Source organism: Lentinula edodes, assembly GCF_021015755.1.
Source record: "Lentinula edodes strain Le(Bin) 0899 ss11 chromosome Unknown C8R40scaffold_27, whole genome shotgun sequence".
NCBI classification, from domain to species: domain Eukaryota; kingdom Fungi; phylum Basidiomycota; class Agaricomycetes; order Agaricales; family Omphalotaceae; genus Lentinula; species Lentinula edodes.
Window position 1 is genome coordinate 594,346 of NW_025764333.1, and position 25,045 is coordinate 619,390.

At 46.3% G+C, this 25,045-nt stretch overlaps 13 protein-coding genes across 13 annotated transcripts; 7 read left to right on the forward strand and 6 right to left on the reverse strand.

Moving 5' to 3' along the window:
- Positions 1–61: 61 nt before the first annotated feature.
- Positions 62–3,434, reverse strand: C8R40DRAFT_1050602 (potassium transporter; the record flags this gene model as incomplete). The annotated part of the gene is made up of 22 exons (XM_046224639.1): positions 62–95; positions 152–197; positions 252–358; positions 406–515; positions 570–622; positions 673–757; positions 813–850; positions 903–1,188; positions 1,243–1,276; positions 1,328–1,734; positions 1,785–1,815; positions 1,867–2,009; positions 2,064–2,173; positions 2,228–2,329; positions 2,386–2,455; positions 2,511–2,622; positions 2,675–2,691; positions 2,764–2,918; positions 2,968–3,001; positions 3,065–3,193; positions 3,259–3,281; positions 3,335–3,434. The coding sequence occupies 22 exons, from the start codon at positions 3,432–3,434 to the stop codon at positions 62–64; spliced, it is 2,226 nt and encodes a 741-aa protein (XP_046084387.1).
- Positions 3,435–3,651: 217 nt separating this feature from the next.
- C8R40DRAFT_1114716 (Mob1/phocein) lies at positions 3,652–4,959 on the forward strand. The gene is made up of 6 exons (XM_046228526.1): positions 3,652–3,718; positions 3,766–3,878; positions 3,938–4,188; positions 4,246–4,339; positions 4,389–4,516; positions 4,572–4,959. Exons 2-6 carry the CDS (start codon positions 3,856–3,858, stop codon positions 4,841–4,843), a joined length of 768 nt encoding a protein of 255 aa, XP_046084388.1. The 5' UTR covers positions 3,652–3,718; positions 3,766–3,855; the 3' UTR covers positions 4,844–4,959.
- Positions 4,960–4,976: 17 nt separating this feature from the next.
- Positions 4,977–6,341, forward strand: C8R40DRAFT_1238724 (Mob1/phocein). The gene is made up of 5 exons (XM_046233470.1): positions 4,977–5,122; positions 5,182–5,378; positions 5,435–5,528; positions 5,584–5,711; positions 5,762–6,341. The coding sequence occupies exons 1-5, from the start codon at positions 5,109–5,111 to the stop codon at positions 6,049–6,051; spliced, it is 723 nt and encodes a 240-aa protein (XP_046084389.1). The 5' UTR covers positions 4,977–5,108; the 3' UTR covers positions 6,052–6,341.
- On the forward strand, positions 6,342–8,761 carry C8R40DRAFT_1114718 (chaperonin Cpn60/TCP-1 family). The gene is made up of 9 exons (XM_046228527.1): positions 6,342–6,449; positions 6,500–6,551; positions 6,603–6,883; positions 6,964–7,126; positions 7,173–7,368; positions 7,429–7,689; positions 7,751–8,186; positions 8,240–8,358; positions 8,411–8,761. Exons 1-9 carry the CDS (start codon positions 6,387–6,389, stop codon positions 8,490–8,492), a joined length of 1,653 nt encoding a protein of 550 aa, XP_046084390.1. The 5' UTR covers positions 6,342–6,386; the 3' UTR covers positions 8,493–8,761.
- A 158-nt stretch (positions 8,762–8,919) lies between these two features.
- C8R40DRAFT_1161861 (uncharacterized protein) lies at positions 8,920–9,886 on the reverse strand (the record flags this gene model as incomplete). The annotated part of the gene is made up of 7 exons (XM_046230178.1): positions 8,920–9,232; positions 9,286–9,314; positions 9,372–9,462; positions 9,518–9,558; positions 9,621–9,636; positions 9,693–9,731; positions 9,783–9,886. 7 exons carry the CDS (start codon positions 9,884–9,886, stop codon positions 8,920–8,922), a joined length of 633 nt encoding a protein of 210 aa, XP_046084391.1.
- A 435-nt stretch (positions 9,887–10,321) lies between these two features.
- Positions 10,322–13,080, reverse strand: C8R40DRAFT_1199109 (kinase-like domain-containing protein; the record flags this gene model as incomplete). Its single annotated transcript, XM_046233107.1, has 9 exons — positions 10,322–10,762; positions 10,821–11,059; positions 11,116–11,230; positions 11,282–11,435; positions 11,483–11,620; positions 11,677–11,906; positions 11,964–12,283; positions 12,331–12,665; positions 12,737–13,080. The coding sequence occupies 9 exons, from the start codon at positions 13,078–13,080 to the stop codon at positions 10,559–10,561; spliced, it is 2,079 nt and encodes a 692-aa protein (XP_046084392.1). The 3' UTR covers positions 10,322–10,558.
- Positions 13,081–13,339: 259 nt separating this feature from the next.
- On the forward strand, positions 13,340–13,525 carry C8R40DRAFT_1016611 (uncharacterized protein; the record flags this gene model as incomplete). The annotated part of the gene is made up of 1 exon (XM_046222935.1): positions 13,340–13,525. A coding segment is annotated over one exon (186 nt), but the record flags the coding sequence as incomplete, so codon positions are not given.
- A 2,134-nt stretch (positions 13,526–15,659) lies between these two features.
- C8R40DRAFT_1050529 (uncharacterized protein) lies at positions 15,660–16,717 on the reverse strand (the record flags this gene model as incomplete). The annotated part of the gene is made up of 5 exons (XM_046224637.1): positions 15,660–15,719; positions 15,779–16,110; positions 16,180–16,368; positions 16,440–16,536; positions 16,580–16,717. The coding sequence occupies 5 exons, from the start codon at positions 16,715–16,717 to the stop codon at positions 15,660–15,662; spliced, it is 816 nt and encodes a 271-aa protein (XP_046084394.1).
- Positions 16,718–16,780: 63 nt separating this feature from the next.
- Positions 16,781–18,080, forward strand: C8R40DRAFT_1172935 (uncharacterized protein; the record flags this gene model as incomplete). Its single annotated transcript, XM_046231936.1, has 5 exons — positions 16,781–16,968; positions 17,030–17,081; positions 17,139–17,217; positions 17,269–17,325; positions 17,380–18,080. The coding sequence occupies 5 exons, from the start codon at positions 16,781–16,783 to the stop codon at positions 18,078–18,080; spliced, it is 1,077 nt and encodes a 358-aa protein (XP_046084395.1).
- Positions 18,081–18,244: 164 nt separating this feature from the next.
- C8R40DRAFT_1050431 (uncharacterized protein) lies at positions 18,245–19,515 on the reverse strand (the record flags this gene model as incomplete). The annotated part of the gene is made up of 2 exons (XM_046224628.1): positions 18,245–19,261; positions 19,315–19,515. 2 exons carry the CDS (start codon positions 19,513–19,515, stop codon positions 18,245–18,247), a joined length of 1,218 nt encoding a protein of 405 aa, XP_046084396.1.
- Positions 19,516–20,140: 625 nt separating this feature from the next.
- On the forward strand, positions 20,141–22,087 carry C8R40DRAFT_1172937 (uncharacterized protein; the record flags this gene model as incomplete). Its single annotated transcript, XM_046231937.1, has 5 exons — positions 20,141–20,472; positions 20,536–20,562; positions 20,617–20,754; positions 20,861–21,918; positions 21,969–22,087. 5 exons carry the CDS (start codon positions 20,141–20,143, stop codon positions 22,085–22,087), a joined length of 1,674 nt encoding a protein of 557 aa, XP_046084397.1.
- A 153-nt stretch (positions 22,088–22,240) lies between these two features.
- C8R40DRAFT_1172938 (uncharacterized protein) lies at positions 22,241–23,199 on the reverse strand (the record flags this gene model as incomplete). Its single annotated transcript, XM_046231938.1, has 7 exons — positions 22,241–22,318; positions 22,392–22,499; positions 22,554–22,592; positions 22,648–22,674; positions 22,734–22,889; positions 22,949–22,978; positions 23,041–23,199. 7 exons carry the CDS (start codon positions 23,197–23,199, stop codon positions 22,241–22,243), a joined length of 597 nt encoding a protein of 198 aa, XP_046084398.1.
- Positions 23,200–23,690: 491 nt separating this feature from the next.
- C8R40DRAFT_1172939 (uncharacterized protein) lies at positions 23,691–24,334 on the forward strand (the record flags this gene model as incomplete). Its single annotated transcript, XM_046231939.1, has 4 exons — positions 23,691–23,755; positions 23,801–23,905; positions 23,966–23,994; positions 24,054–24,334. 4 exons carry the CDS (start codon positions 23,691–23,693, stop codon positions 24,332–24,334), a joined length of 480 nt encoding a protein of 159 aa, XP_046084399.1.
- Positions 24,335–25,045: the final 711 nt, after the last annotated feature.

Genomic DNA, 25,045 nt, shown 5'->3' on the forward strand with positions numbered 1-25,045 from the left:
TGCGTCTTATGCTTAGATAGTGAACCTCTGAAACGGCAAAGTCTTCTAATATGTACATATTCTATATCGTAGCATTGATGCCAACATGAATGATTCTGAGAAGCATAAAGCTCAGCATGAGGTCAAGGTCCACGAGAGACAAGTAGCTTACTCTTCAGCTGAGGTCATCCAGTTCACAGTTTCCGGGAACATAGTGGCTAGAGAAAGAGTGATTTAGCAACTTGTGATAGAGAGTTAACAGAAATCCATACTTAAACGTCTGTATATCTCCTCGATCAGGTACTGGCGAACCCAGTTGGCCATAAAGGTCAAGTATCCAGCGTCGATTTTCTTGCTCACGACGTGGTAGTGTGGGACACTAATTTCGGTCGGTCTATGTACACAAAAAAGGTTTGAAATGCTCACATGTGCGTCGCATGAGAAGATACTGCCTTAATCTTCGCGATAGTTTGTTCGCACTTGTTAGGATTTTGTTGCATTTCCAAATTGCAAAGGCTTTCGACAAGTTCGTCAACCTGTGGTTGGGATGGTTGAAACTTATTCTATCATTGAGGAAACGAAAATCTGACGTTGACATCGAAATGCTCTCGAAAGCCAATGTTATAGGTCACACCATAGCAGCCTATTGGACATCATTAGACAATGAGTTTGGTTGAATAGTGAGTACCACACCTTCAAGAGATCTTGTCTTGACTATCACATATCTATCATCAGGCGCAACACGAGCAATAGGTAACATCGACACGGAGAGAAAGACCTGAACTCTCCCTCAGAAAACACTCCTAAGAAGATGTAATGGTTGCAAGACATACCAGAACCTGTGGCAGAGCAGGCCATTGCCGGATGAAGCCTGTCAAATTTTGAGTAAGACAACTCGAGTAGTCGATGTGTGTATGACATACCAACAAAGGTATGAGGGACTCCTCGGCTTACAGTGAATTTGTGGAAAATGGCCATTGTTGGTATTCTGGTGAGTTCCCGTTTCTCAATTTCCAAGCCCTCGTCTTTGCTGGAGAAGCTCTGGGTCGGTAGGTAGTAGTAAGTCGGTTCGCTGACTTCCTCTTCTTCCTCCACTTGCTCTACGATCTCTTGGCTATCTTTAACCTTACCGATAGGAATTTTGTCCTCTCTCCAAATGAAATGACGAAGATTTTGACGATTAGCACCATCGAAAGCATCTTCCAAACCCTGAAGTATAGTCAAATTCAATGCTTGTAACTTGAGAAGAATAAGACGACCCACTTTGGACCATGTCCAAAACACCATGAATATCATTCTACCAGTGGTTGGTAAATCTCCAGAGATGTAGAATTATTGGAACACATACAAGATGAGGCCGATCATCAGCGGAACCCAAGCCCCATGAGGAACTTTCTTCAATGCGGCACCCCAGAAGAGTCCATCAAAGAAACCGAAGGTTAGGAAATAGCTTATAGCAATAAGGATAGGCCAACGCTTGACATAAACCATTTGAACCGCAAGCAAAAGACTGGTCGAAAACATGACAGTGGCAACTGCGAAACCATACGCGTTCGTCAGGTTTGTGAGATTGGAAAAGACGGCCACAATGATGACGGTTATTATCATCAAAGTCCAATTCACGGCGGGTATGTAGACCTGACCCATGATGGTTTCAGAAGTATAGTGCATGCGTATGGAGGGGAAGCTCTTCATGTTGACGACTTGTTGGAAGAGACTGAACGTGGCGGTTATCAAAGCTTGAGATGCTACGAACTAAAGAAAGAGTCAACTAGGTGTATGGGCCAGTTCGCGGACGGACGTACAGTAGCTAATATTGCAACCGCGTATACGATCCTGATTGTGCGATTCATAAAAGAAGACTAATGAATGAGAGCATCAACGCACCAGAACAAGGGGCCATTCTCGGAACCAGGGATAGACTTGTAAAAGGCGTTCTGGATGACGTTCTCCCCATCAACAATGAGACGGGCGCCCTGTCCCAGGTATGCCAGAACCAGTCCAGGATATACAAAACAACAGAATGATATCTGCGCCCAGATTTCAGTATCAGGAGAAATAAGAGCTGGTGCAAATATTCTTACACGGATGGAAGCTGCATTGAATTGTCCAAGATTTGCGAATACTGCCTCGCAACCAGTCAAGGCCAGAAGAATTCCCGCAAGGAGATCGTAGTTCCGGGTACGCACGAATACTGCCGTGGAAGTTAAGTGTTGAACATAGAAATGTTAAACGGTGAAAGACATACAAAGGACTGCTCGAGAAGGGTCCAGTGCGCGGAAAATGCCAGGATAAGTGGTGATGTTGTAGATTCCGGTACCGATGAGAAGGAGAAACCAGAGAAACGCGACTTTTGTCGAAATGTCATCATATAGGAATTTGCGCCTTATATCACGGCACACTTACTGGGAGCGAACGCAAAAGCCAATCGACCTGTCCCGAATTGCTGAGCCAAAAAGAGCACCACCAGAAGAGCCTAAAGAGGGAGGTATGTATTGAAATAACGTCCATTCTGTTTTTTTAGTGCTTACTATAGAAATAGGAACAATCTGAGCCTCGATAGAGGATTTCGCTACCGCAATACCCCCGACTGCAGAAGTAACACTGACGGCAGGAGTAAACACACCATCCGCCATCGTCAATCTAATCAGAAGTTTCACAAGGAGACCCGAATTAGAGCAAGGAACAGACGAACGCGGTGCCAAGTAAACACTGGAAAGAGAAGACGAAATAAACAACGACAATTTGTTAGTTATTAGAGTTATTAAACAACGTCCGACTTACCCAAACCAGAAGGGGTGCCCGAAGGACTTCCTTGAGACGGGAGCTTGTGCTCTTCGACGACTTGATATAGCTTTCGCCGGTAAGAGTTCTATCTCCATCGCTCTCATCCTCAGGAGGGTATAGACCTTGATACAGTGCGAATGACCCTCCTTCTCCTGTGTGGACGATTTAATAAGCGACGACAATGAGCATTGAGCAACAGACCTTGAGTGGTACCGAACATCAACGAGATGAGAACCTAGTATGATATGAACTAAATTCAGAGGGCAGTAATTGTGCTGCAAGCATTGGAATGGCGTACATATTTTATCAACGGAAGGAGGGTCAGGCTCCAGATAATGGCACTGATGCCCCCAATCACATCTTCCTTCGATGGAACAGGGCCAGAGGAGGGCCATATTCCGTTGAGCACATACAAAGGCGAAGTCCCCTAAAACGAGAGAAGAAGAAAAAGTTAAACTCAATGCAAAGTTGGGATGACATCGAAGAACCGACAATGTCGCTATATATAATCCCTTCTCAGAAGCTTGAGCATCGTCATTGATGTGAATGTTACTTGAAACCAGCATACCAAGACTTTGGAAGCTCAGAGAAGCCAACGCAGCACCGTGCACCTTAAGCGCGGTTCTTTTATGAGAAACACCATTCTCGAGCAAAGAGGGATTGGACATTCGGATAAAGAGCGAAAACAAAGGACAGAAGAAATTGTATAGCCAGATTTACCATGATTTATATGGATCTGAATTGTCTCTTTGGAATTTCCAAAGACATATCAGAGCATATTTACCAGACTTGGGTGAGGGATTATGGCCATAGGAGACTGAAGCGGAAACGTCGGGTCACTGGTTGTTACCCGACGTCTCATGCCATATTGGCATTAAGGAGGCACTCTGGTACAAGGCGATGCGATTAGCCCACCTTTTGAGCAAGTCAAAGCAAGTCCAATTCGCAGCAGGTTCGAGGTCAGATTTAGCTTTTTCCCATGATCTGAAATTGTCTTAGCGCTCAACACGTTTCCGCTACAACTCCGCTTCTCCCATTGCCAAACACATACAGAGTGCTCAAGATCATTGTTGCGATTCAACAATCAAAATGTCGTTCTTCAACTCAATAGGGTTCGATTCGACTTCCTTGGATTGGTGTAGCGCGTTAATTGTATTTCGTTTCTCTCTAGTCGCTCTATGACAAGGGCACCCAGAGCCCCAAAACGCTCACCTACACCAACTTCAGCCACCTTCTCACCCACCGAATCTACTAGTAGCAATCATAATACTCCCACTCCTTCATCGCCTGTAGTGCCAGCACCCGCCAAACCCCTCTATCTCTGCAGTCCGTTCGTGGAAGCCGCATTAGTAAAGGGAAACTTTAAAACAATTGTTATGCTACCTAAATATGTTGATATCATGGAATGGGTCGCTGTTAATGGTCAGTTTCAACCCACCATCAATTCAAGCTCTCTATCTCAATTCGATTTGCTTCTAGTTTACGATTTTTACACCAACCTCAATGAATTTTATGGCGTCCTCTCAGAATGTTGCACTCAACAATCATGTCCGACTATGTCTGCTGGTCAGACGTACGTGCATTTCCTCGTGTCCTAGCTTTTGATTTCCATCGGGTTGCAGGTTGAACTTTACTTGGATCAACCAAGATCGGAAAAGTGTGAATTTGCCAGCGCCTACATACATTGACTATGTCATGTCATGGTTGCAGAACCTTTTGGACGACGAAAGCGTGTTCCCGACAAAGTCAGGTATGCAACCAAACGTCCTCAGTGTTCAATATCCACTAAGTCGATTATACAAAAGGCCAGGACTTTGCTCCCTCGTTTCCTGCTACCGTCAAACATGTTTATCGTCAACTTCTTCGAGTGTTTGCTCATTTATACCATGCCCACTATCACCAGATTCTCCACCTCCGCTCAGAGCCACATTTCAACAGTCTATTTGCTCATTTTCTTGCGTTTGGACGCGAGTATGAGTTATTGGAAATGAAGGATGTCAAGGGCTCGTCGTCCTCGCCTGTTGGGATTGGCGCATTATGGGAGCGTTGGAGGGATATGGGGATTCTAGAAGCGTAATTGCGATACCCTACACCTTTAACTCATGCGATGTCTGGTACATATTCTTCCTGCAATTTCAAAATGTATCACTATGTAGTTAGTAGTCAGTGAAATGATAAAATTGTAGTTGGGCGTCAAATAAGTGATGTGTATGAATGTGACTACGCGGTCGCTGTCGCAACTTTGCATTCATCTCGCTTGTAACGCAACAAATTCGCTCCAGATTTTTTCTTGTTTGTCGAGGGCAGCTTCTGTAGTGAGGTGAACTCTCATTCGCGGTAATATGTCCTTCTTTGGGTATGGTATTCTTCATCGATGGCCCTTGTCTTGACTGTTAATGCATTTTCACACTGCAGCCGTAGGCCCAAAAGATCTCCAACACCCACAGGATCGTTGTCACGACAGAACTCATTGACGGAGGGTGATGGTTCCAACGCGAAACCGTTATATCTCTGTAGTCCTTTCGCTGACGCTGCGTTGGTCAATGGTAATTTCAAAACAATCGTAATGTTACCCAAGTATGTCGACGTTATGGAATGGGTTGCTGTCAACAGTTCGTGTCCTTTTGAATATTTAGACTATCTTCTTATTGACTCATCTGACAACCAGTTTACGATTTCTACACAAATCTGAATGAATTTTACGGGTGCATCACGGAATGTTGCACGCAGAGTTCGTGTCCTACAATGTCTGCAGGCTCGAAGTATGTCCCAGCTTCCGCCTCGTAGAGTCTGAACTTATTGCTTATGTCTCTCTAGTTTGAACTATCTCTGGACAACGCCAGAACGAAAGCAGGTCTCACTCTCAGCGCCGACATACATCGATTCGGTCATGTCCTCTGTCCAAAATCTCTTGGAAGATGAAAATGTTTTCCCTACCAAGTCAGGTTGGTTTTCATTTTCGTGAAAGGAACGTGTAAGACTGAGTATCGATTAGGTCAGGACTTCCATAAGGAATCGTTTCCAGTCACCATCAAACACGTTTATCGCCAATTCCTTCGCATCTTTGCGCATATATATCATGCGCATTTCCACCAGATACTCCATCTTCGCGCAGAGCCTCATTTCAATTCTCTGTTTGCCCATTTCCTTGCCTTCGGTCGGGAATACCAACTGTTGGATGAGAAGGACATCCGCGGTGACCCTAATGCCCCAGTAGGTGTTGGGTTACTTTGGGAGCGGTGGAAAACGTCCGGTAAACTTGAGAAAGGTGCTGGCGAGGCTTAGGCATTGTTATGTTTTTCTTCTCCTTCTAAGTTGCGTGGAGTCTGGGTCGATTTATACCATCATGATTTCGAAATCAGGAACTGTAATCATAGACAACATAGGATGGATTCATTTTGACAGGATCGTGTTATCGATGGGATACCTTTCAATAACTTGAGACCCTATGTACATACATAGGAACTGGAGGTTGATCTAGGTCGATAGAGGTTGAACGTTGACGCGTTGACGCGCGCGTCACTCACGAGAAATATTTTTCGCAATGCGGCGTTTTCTTTCTCACGGGCAGTAACGCCGCGTTGCTCAGAAATTTCTGCATCTCTACATAGATCCCGGTCATGTCGTCCATTGAGCTCATCAACCCTAAAGCAGAAAGCGTTAGACGAGCTGCTGCTCTTCAGGTAGACCTTGTCTTTCGTGATGATTCCTCATAGCCTCACAATGAAGTCAGGTCAATACTAATGGAGCGATGGGCCTTGCCAATGTCGTCAAAGGCAATCTTGGTACGTTTCGAATCGTACACAACGTTAAGCTCTTGCTTAAATGTTATGCAGGCCCTCGTGGAACTATGAAGATGCTTGTAGATGGGGCTGGCCAGATCAAAATGACAAAAGACGGAAAAGTACTTCTGTCAGAGATGCAAATACAAAATCCTACCGCTGCCATGATCGCTCGTACTGCTGTCGCACAGGACGATCAAGTTGGTGATGGTACGACGAGCGTTGTCCTTCTCGTTGGAGAACTTTTGAAACAGGCGGATCGATACATCAGTGAAGGAGTTCATCCGACCGTCATCGCTGAAGGATTTGACTTGGCAAAGAAGGAGGCATTGGCGGTGTGTTCTTTCTTTTCCCAATTTGAGCCTTGCCTCATGTTCACGTCGCGTATTCCTATTCCTATTTCTTATGTGTTCAGTTCTTGGATACCTTCAAACAACCTTCGAAATTAGACCGCGCCACCTTGATTAACGTTGCGCATACTTCGCTATCAACGAAGCTCAACGCTGGAATGGCCAAACAACTAGCTGCTGATGTAGTAGATTCTGTCCTTTCCATCCAACCACCTCCACCGCCTAAAGGTGCGTTTTTCGAGATCAAGATTCTGTATGCTTATATCCCTCCTAGAGTCCAAGGATCAATGGAGAGATCCAATCGATCTTCATATGGTCGAAATCATGAAAATGCAACATCGGACAGCTTCCGAAACACAGTTGGTTCGCGGGTTGGTCTTGGACCATGGCGCGCGACATCCTGATATGCCTAAGCGTCTCGAAAATGCCTTCATCCTCACTCTAAACGTTAGTTTAGAGTACGAAAAAACGTGCGTCGAGAGTTCGACAAGTTTTCGCCCTCCCTCCAATTAACATTGACTCGTTCACAGAGAAGTTAATTCCAGTTTCTTCTACTCGACAGCAGAACAGAGAGAGAAACTCGTTGAGTCCGAGAGAGCCTTTACTGACGCCAAAGTTCGGAAAATCATCGAACTCAAGAATCTGGTGTGCGACCAGGCGGTAAACAGTAAAGAAAAGAAGAAGAACTTTGTGATCATCAACCAGAAAGGTATCGATCCGATGAGTCTCGATATGTTGGCGAAGAGTGGAATACTGGCGTTACGGAGAGCGAAACGACGAAACATGGAACGGCGAGTGATACATTCGATTCCCTATATTAAATACTGATTTCGGATCCGCTCACATCCACAGTCTTCAACTCGTGTGCGGTGGAAGTGCTCAGAACTCTGTTGACGACTTAACTCCAGACGTCCTAGGATGGGCCGGTCTTGTCTATGAACACACCCTCGGCGAAGAAAAGTTTACTTTCGTTGAGGAGGTCAAAAATCCAAAATCAGTCACTCTTCTCATCAAGGGACCCAACGCACATACCATCCAACAGATCCAAGACGCATTGCGTGACGGACTGAGAGCGGTCAAAAATGCCCTGGAGGACGAGGCTTTGATTCCTGGGGCTGGTGCGTTCGAAGTGTCATGCTCGGCACATCTAAGTGGACCTGTGAAAAAGTCTGCGAAGGGTAGAGTCAAGATGGGTGTACAAGCGTTTGCAGACGCGTTACTTATTATACCAAAAACGCTTGCAGCAAATGGTGGGTTTGATGTGTTGGATGTGATCGTTGCTCTACAGGTAAGGATTGAATAAAGCCTTCTGTGGTTGACGTTAATATCCTTGTTTTTCAGGATGAATGCGCAGAGGGCAACATCGTCGGTGTTGATTTACAGGCTGGAGAACCGTTCGATCCCACAGTAGAAGGGATCTGGGACAATTACCGTGTTAAAAGGCAAATGCTTCATTCCTGGTACGTTGTCTTATAATTATTTGTCGACTGTTTTTAATGCGTTGTTCGTCAGTTCTGTCATTGCAGTCAACCTTCTATCCACAGATGAGATTCTGCGAGCTGGTCGAAGTTCATTAAAACCAGATGGTCAATAAATTTATAGTATTCTGTATCTCAAAGCTTTTCCTCGAGGACCGAGGGTTTATGATAATTTCTCAGTACTCGAGGAAATCTGCAGTTGTAAGACTCCGAGGGGGCTCGGGGTTGCTGCGGATGTTACAAGAATTTTCGAAACTTCTGTGTAGAGTGGGAAAGACTGCAACAACAGCACGCTAATAACAACCGGCTCCCGCTAGTCTTCGTTGGCTGCGGGGTATAATATTCGAGATTGAGTCTGGTTGTGTTGACGACGATTCAAGCAGGACATACAGTAACTATCAGAAGAATATAATCATTGAACTAGCAATGTACACATCGCTGTGTGGTAAGTATAAAATACATCCAGGCATCGAACGTCCTGTCCCTGACCGATAATGGAAGATGAAATGAGAAAAAAAGAAATTGGGACCTGTGAGGGTAAGGTTACAACAAAAGTCCAATACCAACACCAAACACTGCTACTAGACCAGCAATCGCGCTTGAAGCTAACGCTGTAGCACCATTGGCAGTTGTGGCAGCTCCTACAGCAGACTGCGATGCAACGGCAGCACTTGCACTTGCTACAGTGGATCCAGAAGCGGTAGAAGCGGTGGAGGTCCCTGAAGTTGCTGCACTGGCGGTTGAATTGGTCGTGGTGGAGTTGGTACCTGTAGCAAGAGCGGCAGCCTGGAAAGCCTCGAAGCTCTTTGCAGCAGTTGGGTTGACGGCAAATACCATTCCATCGTTTGCGCAATGGCTATGTGATAAGGGTCAATTATGGTATGAAAGTCATGGAGACCTATCACGTACCCAACTTGAGCGCAATAAAACCAGAGGGGCTAAGCAGTAAGTAAACGATGAGCTTAAGCGTTTGAATGACGTAAAACTATACGAACAGCACTCGTATTCGTCAAAGTGAAGCTCCAAACTGGGAATGTGGTTGCATTTGTAGCGACAGCTTGAAAGCCCGAGTCAACTCCACCAGCCCTGAAATGGTATCGTCAATAGGACACTTAAGAAACAACAGGGAATGAGCATTTACAAAGGAGTACAAGGTGCAGCAAAACTGGATTGAGTGAGTGTCTGAAAGCAACAAAACGCGTGTCTGATCGATAGTTTTAAGCCTTAAATGGACAAGATCATACGTGGTTTTTGGAAACACTTTGAGGAAGAAACATGGTTAGAGAAGCAAAAACAACTTCGGAATATACACGTACAATTGGAATTGGATGACATCTCCGTTAGTGGCATTGACTCTGAAAAAATCTTTGGTCAAAGGTTCTTCATAAATTTGATATGATACGAACGATGTCGGGTTGTAAGTAATTGTGGAATTACCACCCACGATGACGGTAAAAGTTTCGGCAGCGACAGCTGACACGAGAGCGGCGGCAAGAGCGAAGAAACGCATTTTTATCGAGGAAAAAGGAATAATGGATGTAGAGATAAAAATGACTGTGACTAGGACTGCAAGTCTGAAAGAGCCTAAACAACAAACGTTATTTAGTCAATAAAATGCGAAAATTTGACAAGATACGAACGCTGCTCTGTGAAGGAAGGAGAAGGGAAGGGGAAAGGGTACAGGGGGTGCTGGAGGACAAAGGATAAGGGACAATTAGCGACGCCGTGCCTCTTATATGTGCGCTCCGAAGACTGGATATCCGTTACGACATCGATTTTCGTCAAATTCCAGATTCCCATCCTGTTTCCATCTCATCCGTAAACCGTCCGCAAATGCCGTACTTACATTCACGCTTGATGTCCCAGCCTGAGCAGTGCTTGTGCTTGGTTATCGTCTTCCAAAAAGTTCTCCCGGTGCAGCGACTACCGCTGATTGCTGTAGTTCAAATACCTGCCTACCACTCAAGCACTGATGCCTATTGACGTCCACTCTCATTGTATGACAACTGGGAGGGCTCGCGGTTCAACCTTTTTGAATGAAGGGTATGCGAGAAATAAACGTCAAGGAAGGCGTTTAAGCCCCAGAGATCAATGATTATCTTCAAATAATTTTACTGTAAGGATCGTACATTTTCAACATTTATAATTTACCTCTAGTGTACTTATCTTCGTGTTCTACAGACTACCCTCTGATAAAAGGATGGACCAGCGCCTCTCGAGGTGTGATTCTTCTGGCAGGATCGAGAACAAGACATTTGTCCAGCAAATCGATGAAGGATGTCAACAGTTTGTTCTCGTCATCCTTCATTTTCACCGATGTCGGGGGCATCAAACGTGAACGCAGATCCCGCACGGGTTTTGAAAGATGAACCTTCTTCACGACATCCTTTAACGAACGATGATTTAGTGGCTGTGGAAGATTGAAAGAAGTGCAATTGATTTACAGTGCCTAGAACTCGGTCCTTTTCAACGCTGTTAAATCCTCCCATATCATCGAAGTAACTGTCGCCAAATTTGGCCTTTTTAATAATCTTGCTGTTGAAACGGCCCTTCAATTCCATCATGAGGAGGAGCATGTGATTATTGGAGCGACCAGGGAAGAGAATTTTGCCTGTGTAAAGTTCGTATAAGGTACATCCTATGGACCATATATCGATGGAAGGATCATAAGGAATACCCATGACTTAAATACCGAGATGAGAAAGAGGAATTTGAGATGTATATTAATCGTGACTCAACTAATTTCTGGGGCACGATAGAACCGACTAACAAGATAGGGTGTGATCTCGTTTTCAGACGCGTCCGAGGCTGAACCTAAATCGCAGAGCTTCAGAAGACTCTTTTGTTCATTGACCTAAAGCTATTAGTTGATAACTACACAATGTGGAAAGAACATACAACGAACCAAAATATTGTCTGGTTTTATGTCAGCGTGCATCACGCCAATCTTTTTGAGCAAGCCCAATGCCAAAAAAAGCTGATGGGCATACGCTCGAACTGCTCGAATATTGAGACCAACATCTTTACCAAATCTCTTTACAACATCGCGCAAGTTCATGCTAATGAAGATGAGGGACTGATATTGGAACGCGTCTAATCAACGCACCTCAAACTCTCAAAGACAATGCATAGGTGACCGCGATGCTCGAAAGTTCTTTCAATCCTGACGATATGTTTTTTGTCGTCTGGATCAGCTTGCTTAAGTTTATTCAGCATTTGCACCTCTTTGAGACCAGCTTTGTACCTACAAGAGACAAGGGTGAGTGTTAACTAATAGAGGAGAAAGGTAACGTGACAAACATGGATTCCTGGCATCGCACGATCTTGATAGCTACTTCACGTCCAGTGGGCTCGTTTGCTTCGGGAACCAGTACGCGGGCCCTAACGACATTGGCAAACATGCCTTTACCGAGAGACGAAAAAACTTGATATCTCCCACCGTCAAGCTGCTCACCCAGAATTACTGCGTAGTATCCCTCGGAGTCAGCTGCGGAATCCAAATTTGAAGCGATTAATGCAGGGGCGGCCTTCTACTCGTATTGGTTGTATTAGGTCAAGGGGACCCATGACATGGCAAGGGGACGTACCGTGACTTTTTTCACCTTTTTCACCTTCGGCTTGTCATTCACAGCCACTGCGAACATGTCATCTACGTCGTCTTCGTCTTCTTCTTCCACCACCTCTTCAACATCTTCTTCTTCGACCTTGACCAGTGGTTGTATCCGTTTGCCTTCGTCCTCCCTTCTGTCTAAGCTGGGGTCATAATCGGCAGCCAAAATTTGTTCTCCGACGTTTGCATTGACGTTCTCCTCTTGCTTCTTCAATTCCGAAGACTTTTCATCGTCCTCTTTAGCAAGTGCGAAGTCCTGACCGAGAGAAGGTGAGGGAGAAAGTGAACCTTGTTTGCCTAGATTCGACGTGAGAACATAGATCTGATACTAGTAAAATACTTACCAGATGATCCGTTAACGGTGTTTTGTTGATGCAAACTACTATCGTGTGAAGCGTGGTCAGAAACTGTAGAAGGTGTTTGAAGTGCTTGAACCGCACTGCTAAACCCAGTAGTAGTGACGGGACTGGGGCTGACACTAACGCCAATATTTGTATATTTTGCTAATATAGCCTGCCGCTTGGCTCGTCGACTGGCAAGAGTTTCTTCTACAGGAGGCGGAGATGGCGGGATGTCCAACTCCATTTCAGGTAATGTTTCCGGTTCTGGATGCGGTTTGGGCGACAAAGAAGGGGGTAGTGCACTGTTCTGCATCACAGGACTGGGCCGGGGCGATATCCTGATGAAAAGAAGACAGTGTGTGAACGTTGGTCCATCGACAGTCCAACATGAAAACCTCACGATACTCACTCGCCTTCTTCTTTCTCTTCATCGTGTCTGGGCGTTGAGCGAGGCGGAGTTGGATCCAGCCTCCTAGGTTCCGTTCTTTTATCGCGACTATCGTCTCTATCCCTCCTAGATTTGCCATGCTCTCGGCTTCTTCGCCTGCGCTCTGCATCGTGATGACTCCTCCTATCTCTATCGTAGCTGTCTCTTCTATTGCTAGGCGAGACTTTGCGGGACGATGTTTTCAAATGAACGTCTCTCCAGTCCTTGGGATCGTCCCTCGGTCTTTTTCGATCCCGGCTTTCACTATTAGAACTTCCGCCTGCACCATCCAAAGGCCGCTTTGATCCTGCAGGTATGTTAGTCATTCCCAAGTAGATATTATGGTTTTACGGAGCACCGCACGATGAAGAAAAGAGAAATATGGCGTAACCGGATTGAAAACTTGGGATGAAGATGGACGTTACGGTCCAAGAAGCCGGTATTGACTTATGTTTACGTCAGTTGGCTTCACTCCACAAACACCACCCCTTCAGTGAAGTTCAACCCCATATCTTAACAAAGTCAGAACAAAGTATTCGATATTCTAGTGGACATCATGAGCACGTATAAATACGAAAATAGGCAGTTGTACGGTGGTTAGGAGTATACTTTGATCGGAAGTTGCTCTTCAACCACCATGTCAAGACTCTTGCGGGAAGTGCAGGCAAAGCGGTGGGCTCTCTCATAATGCTCGCAAACACGGTCAAGGGCCTATCACCCTACCACATGCGTATGATGTACAAGAGCTGCGTGGTTCCTGTCATGACATATGCAAGCGCAGCGTGGTGGACGGGGAAGATTACGCATGAACGACTACTAGAGAAGGTACAACACCGTGGACTACGACTAATCTGTGCAGTCTTTCGCACTACACCCATAGCAGCAATGGAGATTGAGGCATCTATTCCACCGGTTCGGGTGGAACTTAATCGCTTGAACCGAAACTGTGCATTACGATTCAACAAGCTAAGTACATCCAACCCCATCATACAAAGACTTGATAATACATGGAGAGCAGGAAGGCCACCATCGCGCCCCCCAGCTGTCCACTACAAGCTAAATCGGAAGGGCAAGAAAGATGAAAACCGCACAACCCAACTCCAGAACATTGCGCGCCTCACCAACTCTAGCGACGAACGCCTCCTTCCCTTCTCCACACCACCATGGCGAAGGGTGGGATCAGACTTTGGAAACCGACTCCGCTTTATCCCACCACCACCTAAAGGGAAAGAGGAAGACAAGAAGAAGAGAATGCACAAACAAGTCCAAGAACACAAAACAAAGCTAAGTATCCTTCAATCACATTCAAAAAACCTGTGTATATATACAGATGGGTCTTTGAAACCCATCCGCCGTATACGGAGAGCAGGTGCGGGACTAGTGGCCTATCAGAATAATATAGAAATGTTCAGCCGAAGCATTGGGCTGGGCTTTCATGCAGAAGCATATGATGGGGAGATTGTTGCACTCAGCTATGCCGCGGGCCTTGCAGCAAATATGTCCTCCCAAGATGACTCTATCACTCACTGGCAATTCTTCACAGATAGCGCTTCAAGCATCGACTCAATATTCGACACCTCTCCCAAGCCAGGCCAAGTGTATTGCTCTAACTTCTACCGAAAAGTAGTGGAGTTTCTGGACTCTGACCCATTACATTCAGTTGAAGTGGCATGGGTGCCGAGCCACATAGGTATAATCGGCAATGAACGTGCTGACTTCCTAGCCAAAATGGGAACAGAACAGAAAAATGAGGCAATGTGGGGGAGGTCACGATCAAATGCTCTGCGGTTAAATAAGGTGCGGGCAGAGAGAGAATGGAAGAAGAAATGGGAATCACGTTCAACCTATGGGCGTTTCGCAATTGCCAACCAGCTCCCACCCTCCCTAAAACCAACAAAGCGGCTGAAGGAAACACCAAGGGAAGTGTTCGGACGACTAACACAATGTCGGACAGGCCATGCCTTCCTAGGCGAGTACTATGCTCAGTTTGTACCTGGTGAGAACATTAACTGCCCTTGTGGCGAAGATCTGCAGACCCGCGAACACATATTACGTGCCTGCCCTCGATATGACAACTTTCGGCACATACTCAGGAAAGCATCGGATGATATCTGCTTGAAAGAGATACTTGGAACGGAGGAAGGAATTGAGGCCCTCACAGAGTTCCTGGAAGAAAGTGGGGCATTCACTAAAACAGGAAAACAGCGCCCAATCGCTGAAGCACCAATGTACACACCACTGGGCATCAGGGAGGAACTTGAAGCCATGTTCCATGGCCCAACCGGGGAAGAAATGACTCCGGAAGCTGATTGGAGGGAGGAGGTCATAGACTCCGACAACTCCGATACTGAGATATAACAAACACAACCTATACCATACCACCACCTACTAGCTGAAACACAAAACCCGAGACCGTTGGTGCGGCAAGCTCACAACTTGCTAGCGTGGGTTTTGGCTTTCCTGTTGCAGGAGATGTAACAGGTTAGCTGCCCAAGTCCAGCAAGAGCCAGATAGGCCACAGAGCGGATACGCCTGCAATGTGGACTTGGTTTTCCCTAACGGTTATTCTCCTTACACGGGCAGAGTGTGAAAACTTTCCTTTTCCTTTATCAGGCCATTTTGCTGGCTGAACACTACTTTATACACTACAAATACATACCGAACAACCCTACGACCCACAGCTCTACCACCACGCAGGGACCCAATCAAGGTGTACCCATATCAGAAGAATGGAGAAAGGCAACAGACGAGGATATTACTTATTTGTTTCCGTGACTCCCCGCGCCTTAGTACCTAGACTTACTTACTTGCGGTTAATGAAGAGTTTAAAAAAAAAAAAAAAACTAACACCCTTCTATGGCCGGTTCCGTTACGACAGCGTTGAGCGACTGATTGAAGTTCCAGTCTAAATCTTTCGTCTAGCAAATACATGAATATGTGCGAGTCCGGGTACACTCTGTAGACGCTGTACATGCGATGTCGACCATTGGATAGCAATTTTTGACTGGAAAAAACAACACTCACTGGAGGGTTCACAAACCAAGCCGTCTCCCACTCAATTTCCTTCCATTTTCTTTCAATGTATCCTTGTACGTGGCTACCTACCTGGCGTACCAATGTTTCCTCTTCTTCCGTGCCCTTTTGAGAAATAATCATTTTCTCTTTGGTTACCCCCCATTCAGATAGCGCGGGGAGACAGGAGGAAAGGTTTGAAGGCGACGGAGGAGGCGACGTGTTACCAGTGAATCCCCACAATCCGTCTTGCTCGATCCTGGGCGCAATAGATGGAGGAATGATTTCGGGATGGAAAATTGGGACTTTGGTCCACACGAGAGAATGCTCTACTTCGGGGGGAACTGGGAGTAGCCATTATAAATTTTCGAGGAAGACTATACGATGAAGATTATCCGAGGACAGCGACGTACCCAAATACGGCCAGTCATTTTGTATAATACTGACATACTTATCTGGGGTATCGGAAGTAAAATATGGTGGTGGAACATTGGCATCGGAACCTCGTGTGCGATTGTCAGGCTCATCCCTGAAAGCCGAAGGTGAAACTGAGAGTGTATCTGGCTTTCCCCATTGCAGGCGATAGTTCAATAAATAATTCACTGTCATCCATTAATTTAATCTATAAGTAGCTGCCAGTGAAGATGCTTAGGATTGAAAATCAAGATCTCACCGATGGAGCCGTATTCTTGTTTCATACCAGCGGTCCAGGCCATGTATCTTTTCTGAAGATTTTTATCTCGCTTCAAGAGACCCAGATCGCTGATCAACTCTCTGTTCAATTCAACAGTCATTGCTTGCGAGAACACCAACTTGCCCAGAGTTTACGAATGTCTTGATCTGCTTCCATGTAAATTTGGCAGGATAGTGAGCTAACAGTTCTTCTCGAGTAGGAGGTCCAGTACCAAGAGGTACAGAGGATACATCGCCCACGTCTGTACTAGTAGGCATTATTTGGATCGAAGAACGCCACTACGCGCTTGCATAAGCGCCAGCTCTGTTTCCAAACCCACGATGTCGTCCTGGAGATTTTCTGGGAATCCCAGCAATTCCCGAGGCTATGATCGAGGATTCAGAGGGAGAGGGAGAGCTTCGTGGTCATCACAAGGTCGAGGCGCCTCGACCTTGAATACGAGCAATCGGCAGCTAGAGAATATCGCTTCTGTTAGTAGGTCCAGTGGTGTTGAGAAAGACGGTGACGCGTGAGTATCCAAACCAGCCCAGCCAAGTATGCGTTTGTGAGTACAGATCCTAGTTCTGCAGGCTGAAAGACCACAAAACACAAGAGGAATACCACGAATTTATCCAGGGCAAGGTATGAGTTTCACATTCACAAGTGTTTTCCAGCTAGGTATCTGATTCATTCGTGCAGCTGGACTCATTCTGGAAAAGCCCCCCCTCAACTGAGCAACAAACTCGGGATGCTCAGGAAAATCTATTGATTCTGATACGTGGGTGTCATGTTCAGTGCATATCCAGGCAGACACTCAACCTATTTGTAGGGAAATTGAGAGAAGGCATAGTAGCTTCCAAGAGAAATGATGCTTTTGCGGTCGAAGGTAAAACGCGTTCGAACTCAGTATTCAGATGCACGACCTTAACCTCCATTTCAGTTTGCGAAACCTCATTGTATATCGCCACGCTGTTCAATCACCCCAAGCAGCTCAGTTCTATTCTACCCTACTTTATTCCACATCCATCAGATTCGACTGCCGAAGTTCTTTCGCAGCAAAGTTACTCCATGTGCGCAATCTTCATTGCGCTCATCAATCAACTCATCCTTGGATATCCCTCCCAAACGTTGTACCGGCAATCGATTCACTCCATTCCAGATTTACTCTTGCGACGGTCCTCAAGATCTCATCGCTGGATATCGAGCCTTTCCTCATCCCTTTGGGCCAATAACTTTTCTAAATCTGAACAGCTGACACGACGGTCCTCAATCACATCGTTGTTAGATGAGCTCCTGCCTGACTCACTTTCAGCCCACTTTACCGATCTTTCGCTCTCGTCTCACTCGTCGAAATCGAATCGTGATGTTGCACGAAAGGCGTTTTTTCATGCTGTTGATATGTTAAGAGTCAAAATCAGAAACTCTGCTTGGAACATCATACGTTCGTCGTACAGGGAATTATCGTGCAATGCAAATTCGGAAACAAGAGATTGGTTGAATCGTTCACTTTCTTTGACAGTCGCACATTCCGAAGATATATGTGATAGCTCTCTTGATGTTTGGCTCAAGGAGAAGAGCGCGGCTGGTCATATTCGATCTAAGGAGGGTGTAGAAGGACGATGGGTCTTTTGTAAGAAATAGATGTGATAAGACTTCGCTGAAGTATTTCGACTGTTCTGGATTCGTTGCAGGCATATGTTGTATATGTATATTGTATTGAAGTGCTTGAGAAGATATTATTTTGGTATATGCATCGGTCCACACCATTCCTAATCGATTGAACATTCCTCGTCGAGTAAACCATATTATTCGATCTCGACCTTCGACATAAGATTTGCGAGCTCATCAGCCTCGTATTTTTCGGTCTTTCCTTGGAATGCTTTCTCCTCCAAGTCCATTTCAAGTTCCGCCTCCTTCTCAGCTCGTGCCTCAGCTTCTTCTTCTGCATCCTCCTGTTCCTGTTCCTCCTCGTCTTCATCAGTGACAGACAACTTCCCTCCCCTCTGCTTCATGCTCACTCTCAGAGCACTCAGATGCTCATCTTCCTCCTCGAAGTCGTTCCACTGTAGCTCCAAATATTTCAAGTTCCGCATATTTTCCATAATGTTTTCCGCCAGTAATTGAGATGTTTCTCCCTCAAGGTTGTTATTTTGCAGCTGCAAAGAGTGCAATTTGGGATTCGATCCCTCCGCGAGGACAGTGACGAGCTCCGGTACTTCTCCGTTTGCTGAGAGAAAACAGTCGGAGAGGTTGAGGGTGTGCAAGTCTGGCCATGCCCTTAATGAGTTTGCCCAAGCTTTCACACCAGTAAGTCCACCCTCGAAGGTGAACGTGTTATCCTGCAGATCGATATACTGCAAGTTGCGGTTCTTGGCTAAACCACCTGCAAGAGCTGTTATGCCATCCATCCGAATCCCGTTCTGTGGCATGCGGACTTCAATCAAACCTCCATGAGCTGCGAAGGCTTCAGCCCAGGCGGAAGCCGAGCCATCTTCTAATCGATTACGTCCACAAATGAATGTACGCAGGTTGGACGTTTTCCCCTCTGCCTTGCTGAGCTTGGCGGAATCTAAGAGAGCATTGGCGAGTACCTGTCCTCCAGCGGGACCGAGACCGTTATTATTGAGCTTCAACACCTGGAAGCTTCTGTTCTTCGTAAGGAACGGGACCATGGGGTCGACCGAACGCCCTCCAAAAGCGTTATCGCTGAGATTGAGCTCGATGAGGGATGTCTTGTCTATCAGGGCATCACAAATGGCAGTTAAAGCCTGCGGGATCTCTGAGATCAATCTTCCAGTGAAGATATCTGCAAAGTCAGCGATCTGGAGACTGACAATTCAATGCTTATATGATTCGAAGGATGGATAAGAAGCACCTTTATATTTGAAGCCTTTTGCAGCCACTCCGCTAGAGCCAAAGACGCGTCTACACCAATAGTATTGCCACCAAAGTGTACTTCCTCTATAAGTACCGGATCGACCCCGTCTAATATCGACCCAATATCTTCACGGCTATTATATTTTGCGCCTCTTCCATCCACGGAGAAGGTTTTACCGTCGGATGAGATTGCAGACATACTGAAAATAAAAAGTGGAAAGAAAAGTCAAGGTCAGAATTATAGGCGCCGTCTGCCCGCCGGCATACCAAATGGCAACAGATGGCAACTTCGCCAACCAAACTTAAACAGCAACGGTCAACTTTCAACTACGCCGCTTAAACGGTCAATGACACTGACAGGCTTAACAACCTCCCGAGTCCCAAGACATTCCTAGATCGACCAAGTAAGGTTATAGTAAATAAGTCATATCTACTTCTATACTCTCCACCTGCTGTGGTCACAGCAATTAAGATGTACTCACCCTTCACGGATTGATTTCCAAGCATACTCCGCAAAAGAGGGTCTCGATAACACTTTTTCTTTCGGAGCCGCAAAGTGGATCTGTCGGAAACTCTATGTTGAACCCATATACCATTTAAACAAGAAGGAAGGAAGGAATAAGTTGTGCAGTGGTTTGCCATCTCGTTGCGCTGATCAATTGCAGTATCCATCCATACCAACAGATATACGAGATTCGCGGAGCTGTAGACTCGTCTCGAGGTCTTTAAATACTTCTTGAATGTTAGAGGCTGGCTTTCACATCGAGTTTTTCCAGCACCCTCCTTTTCTTATTCGACCCAGACCTAATGTTCTGTGCTGTGCAATGGTTGACTGTGTCCACCGTCTTTCTGTGCGTCTACTGCTGGGTGAATCTATATCTGATATTCTCTGTGGCTTACCCTACCCCAGCATCACATTCCCTCTTTCACTACCGATCAACGCATTCCAAGTCACTTTGGAAGGAGGATCCAACGGATTGGCAACCGCACCGGCAGTCGTTACTGGCACGTTTTTGCGTGAATCAGGCGATCCTGCCGGTATAACGATCCCCCTTGTTAATATCAGCGATCCCTCTGGCCCCCAAGTCATCCAAACTGAAATTCCACCGGACAGCGAAGATTCTGGATCTTTTTCAATAACTCTCACTGATCCTGGGTGCGCGCAAAATTAGCAGAGCTCTTCTTCCCTCGTTTCATTATTGTGCTTAATTGGGTCTAGAACGTACCAACTTGCACCTGCAGACGGGTGAGCAAGCTTTGGCATCTACCTCTGCGATGGACAAACATTAATGGATCCCAGGCAGGGTAACACTATCGGGGACAGCAACGCCATCACGGTGGTTTCCGCTACTGCTGATAGTCAAACGACTCCGACTCAAACGACTGCTGTGGTCAATCCAACGAGCGCGAGTGAAACTTCAGTTGTAGTCGTACAGAAGTGAGTATTCCGATTGATTATTCCCTATATCGTATTCCCAAGACTCGCTGTCATATAGTCGATAACGACACACAACTGAGTGATTGTTTTCATCTGTTCCTTCTAGCACTGTTGAAATAATTACCTCCGCAAGCAACAGGATTACTCCTACAACTGCACGCACTTCTGAGTCTTCAGGTACAACCTCCAGTGACGAGCACATTTCGACTTCGACGACTGTACATACATCTTCTGACCTAGTTCTCACTCGAACCCCTGGCCCCAGTTTCTCTCAAATAACTTCAACTTCAACTTTTACAGGAGCATCCTTTACAACCACACGATTTTTTACATTCATCTCGGCTTCTGGTATCTCGACTCTCACAGCCCCTTCAGTATCACTTACCACCACTATCACTTCTAGTGGGATTTCTTATCCTACCTCGCCTGCTACTAATCCTAGCTCAGTTAGAAAAACACGAACTGGCCGCATTATCGGTGGCATATTTGGAGCGATTGGAGGAATAATTCTCCTCGCTCTTCTCTACTATTTCGCCAGACGGAAACCAGCTATCTCCCATTCGCTCAATACCCTGAAACAAACAATTTCTCACCGACTCGATGCTGTGAAACAAACGATCTCCAATTGGCTGCATCGGTTGTATAGTCGCATGAAATCCGTCAACATTGGTGTAACCAGGAATGTTTCCAACGGTAGAATAGGCATTGTTAGTCAACAGAACCGTTGGTATAGAGCCAGTGGTGCTGCATCATCAATACTTCCTTTCGCCCGAATGCACTCTCCAACACACTCAGGGATTGAGGTGTCCGAACCAATGGCGATGGCATACGATGGTATGGCCCCAATGTCTGTGCATGCTTCATCTGTTGCTGCAGCGACCTACGATGTCGACCTGGGACATTTAGGAATGGCAGATGGCAACAATAATGATCATGGAATCTATGAAGGTCCCTCATTGTTGCCATCTTTCAGACGACCAAGTGATTCTACCACACTAGTCTTGGCATCGAGAAATGATCCCTTCAACGAGGAAGTCGACCCTCGAGCCGAGCCAAGTCGAATGCGTAGTGTAGACAGACTTCGTGTCAGCGGCGAGCTACCATTGCACTCGTCGCTTACATCGAGTTTAATCGCAAATGTAAATGTTTCTAGGGGTTCACTGGGTACGTGATTAACATATATCTGTTCTTTCAGTGCTTTGACCATAATTTAGACAAGAAATCTACTGGGAGAGAAAGCCTGATCAGCGCGGGGTCTCCGCCCCCATCCTACTCATCCCACACGCCCCCTACCCACCGAGTTGTTCCAGCATCCCTACTGCCTCCGAACTAAAAACCAACATGTCGTGTTGTTTCTTTCCTTCATGATACCTGATTACTTGACTGTACGAACTAGCCTTGAAATACGTATCAAAAATTAAAATATCAAAATCGAAAAGATTTTGTATTCTTTGATTTGAAAACATGCTACATCCAACGGCGATATCTACGAGCTCTCGCCGCCTTTCTTCTCCTCGACCTTCTTGTCTAGGCTTTTAGGTGACTCTGGTCCAGATCCAGATAGCTGGAAGGTCGGAAACGCGGAAAGGGATCAATTTAGAGAAGTGATAAGAGGAACAAACCAACTCGACACTCACCGAAGCCTCATCCCGAACTTGACCTTGCTCAGTTGGGCCAGGCTCATCTACAGATCCTGCGGGGTCCTTTGGAGCAGGTTCCGGTTCCTTCTGAGCCTCTTCAGTGGGCTAAGAGATGCGTCGTTCAAGCTTCCGACAAAAAGACATGATTTATGAACGTACAGTTTGGGCAGGTTCTTCCGATGTTTTTTCCTTGTCAGCCTGAGAAATGTACGAATGAGAATACGAGGCGATAAGTTGATATGTTTTATCTCACTGAATCGGCCTTTGGAACGTCTTCGGCCTAATAGAGTGGTCAATGGAAAAGAATTCCGAGCATTGTAAGCGGGTTTTTACACGTACTTCAGCCTTTTGCAGAGACTCGGATACATCAGCTTCAGTTCCTTCGTCGTCTTTCACCAGCACGGGCTCGTGCTCTTGAGCCTTCTTCTCGTGTTTCCCGTGAGAGTCATGGTGAGGGGCAGATTTCCTGGAAGCAGGAGACACCAAGTAGAGGAACTGTACATGGTCAATAAGCCAAGTTCGGAAAGCAGATACTTGAACTGAGAGCAACCCACGGCAGGACCAAAGAGGATAGCCGAGCCGATCTAACCAGAAAGACAAGTTCAGCAAGACATTGGTACACCCAAAATTAGAAACAGCAACGAACAATCCATGGCATGTCAGAGCTTTTCTTCGCTGCTTCAACGGTCGAGCTGCTCATAGCACGACGGAATGTATGTACTCTTGAATAAACATTTGTCTTTGCTGAGCGCGCAGAGACGCGTTGAAATGAAGCAAAAAGCTGTCTTGGTGCTCGAGAGGCCATGGATGTTGGTTTAATTTATGGAAAGAAAACCAACTGCCAGCTTTACCCCGATTCATCCCGATGACGTAGAATTTGACAACCGTCCGAATCCGCGGCGGAGCCTCGGCATGAACCGAATTCGAACGGACTTAATTCCGATTTTCGAGGCCGCCCAACCAATTGCGCCATTTCATGTAAGCGAGATCGTCACATGCCCTGTTCGATTAGATATTGTATTTACGATAAGATAACCTGTCCCGCCTTTGCGCGCCTCTATCCCAAATTTGGTTTGGACGTGCGCGCGCAGATCTTTTCTATTTCTCGGGCCTTGATTTGCGCCGCTTCTCTTCTCAATATTTCACTAACTTGTGAACTGTCTGTCAAATGTCAGAGGTCTGTCCAAAGCTCGTGAACCGACTGGGATCTTAGGGCATCTCTAAAAAGCACGATTCTATACATCCGACCTCTCCTCCTCCCTTCTGCTCCCTCCTACCTTCCTAGCATTATTCGCAATGACCGAGCCTGATAACTTCATTAGTACCTATGATGAGAAATCTAACCCCGTTGATATCCCATAGTATGTTTCGAAATCTATTGCTTATGCTTACTGATCACACTCTAGCCCATTGACGAATGGTGCTCCCATGCATCCCAGCGAAGTCATCAGGATTCACAACAAAGGCGAACTCTTCTTTCGCTGCGCCCATGGAATGATTTGCGAGGCTTGGTACGTTGGACTAAACAGTGCTAACGAGCTACGCGGATGCGCCTTTATACGGTGCCCCAGGCAAATAAATCACCGATGTGGATTCTACGGTGCGTCGAGTTCAATTCCTTATCATTATATATGTAATTATACACTCATGATTTTGTAGTCAAGCTAAACGATATTTATGGCCCGTTGCACCAAGCACACCAGCTGAAAGCTTCCCGCACAATGGAGCCTTATCCTTCTCCCCCTCAGTCTCGGAAGCGGCCCTCCTCCTTGATGGAACTTCCCAATACACCCACGAAACGCTCCAAGAAGATTGGAAAACAAACGGCCAAGAATACCATTCCAACGCCCTTCCCCGTTGATCCCAATCCTCCTTCAACCAGTTATCCTAAAGGGTCCTATTATCTACTCCCTCCATTTGAAGACAATGGATTTCTGTAAGACCTGGGTCAAAATAGGTCTTAGGGTAGGTTTTGGTATGTGGAGGTTTATGTTGTAGCGTGCTAGGAGCAGGCTGGAGCTCGAAGGGAGCTACGAGAACCGCGACCGAGGACGGGAATGACCTAGTAGTGGTTGGAACGACGAGATGGTGACCCTTGAGGGGTTCCTAGGAGGTCCCAATGTAAGACCTGGGTCAAAATAGGTCTTAGGGTAGGTTTTGGTATGTGGAGGTTTATGTTGTAGCGTGCTAGGAGCAGGCTGGAGCTCGAAGGGAGCTACGAGAACCGCGACCGAGGACGGGAATGACCTAGTAGTGGTTGGAACGACGAGATGGTGACCCTTGAGGGGTTCCTAGGAGGTCCAGGGAGGTCCCTAATGCGTAGGGAGGTTCGGGACGAGTGCGGGACCGTAAGATATTGCGTAGTAGGAGTTGTACTCGCTAGAACGTCAATATAGAGTCGAGTAGGTAGTTTATGCAACGGGGTCTCGAGGGTGTAAGCTCCCGAGAAGGGATATGCCAGGGAGGGTAGGTCCCTGGGGACTAGGTTTGAGGATGGTCGTCCTCGAGTATGGGAGGTGGTAACGGAGAAGCAATACGTAGTTCGACGTGAGGGGTAGCTTCGACGTTACCTAGATCGAGGTCCCGAAGCTTACGAAGTAGCTAGGGAGCTCTGGGAGGTTTGGGGAAGGGTAGCTCACAAGCGGTACGTT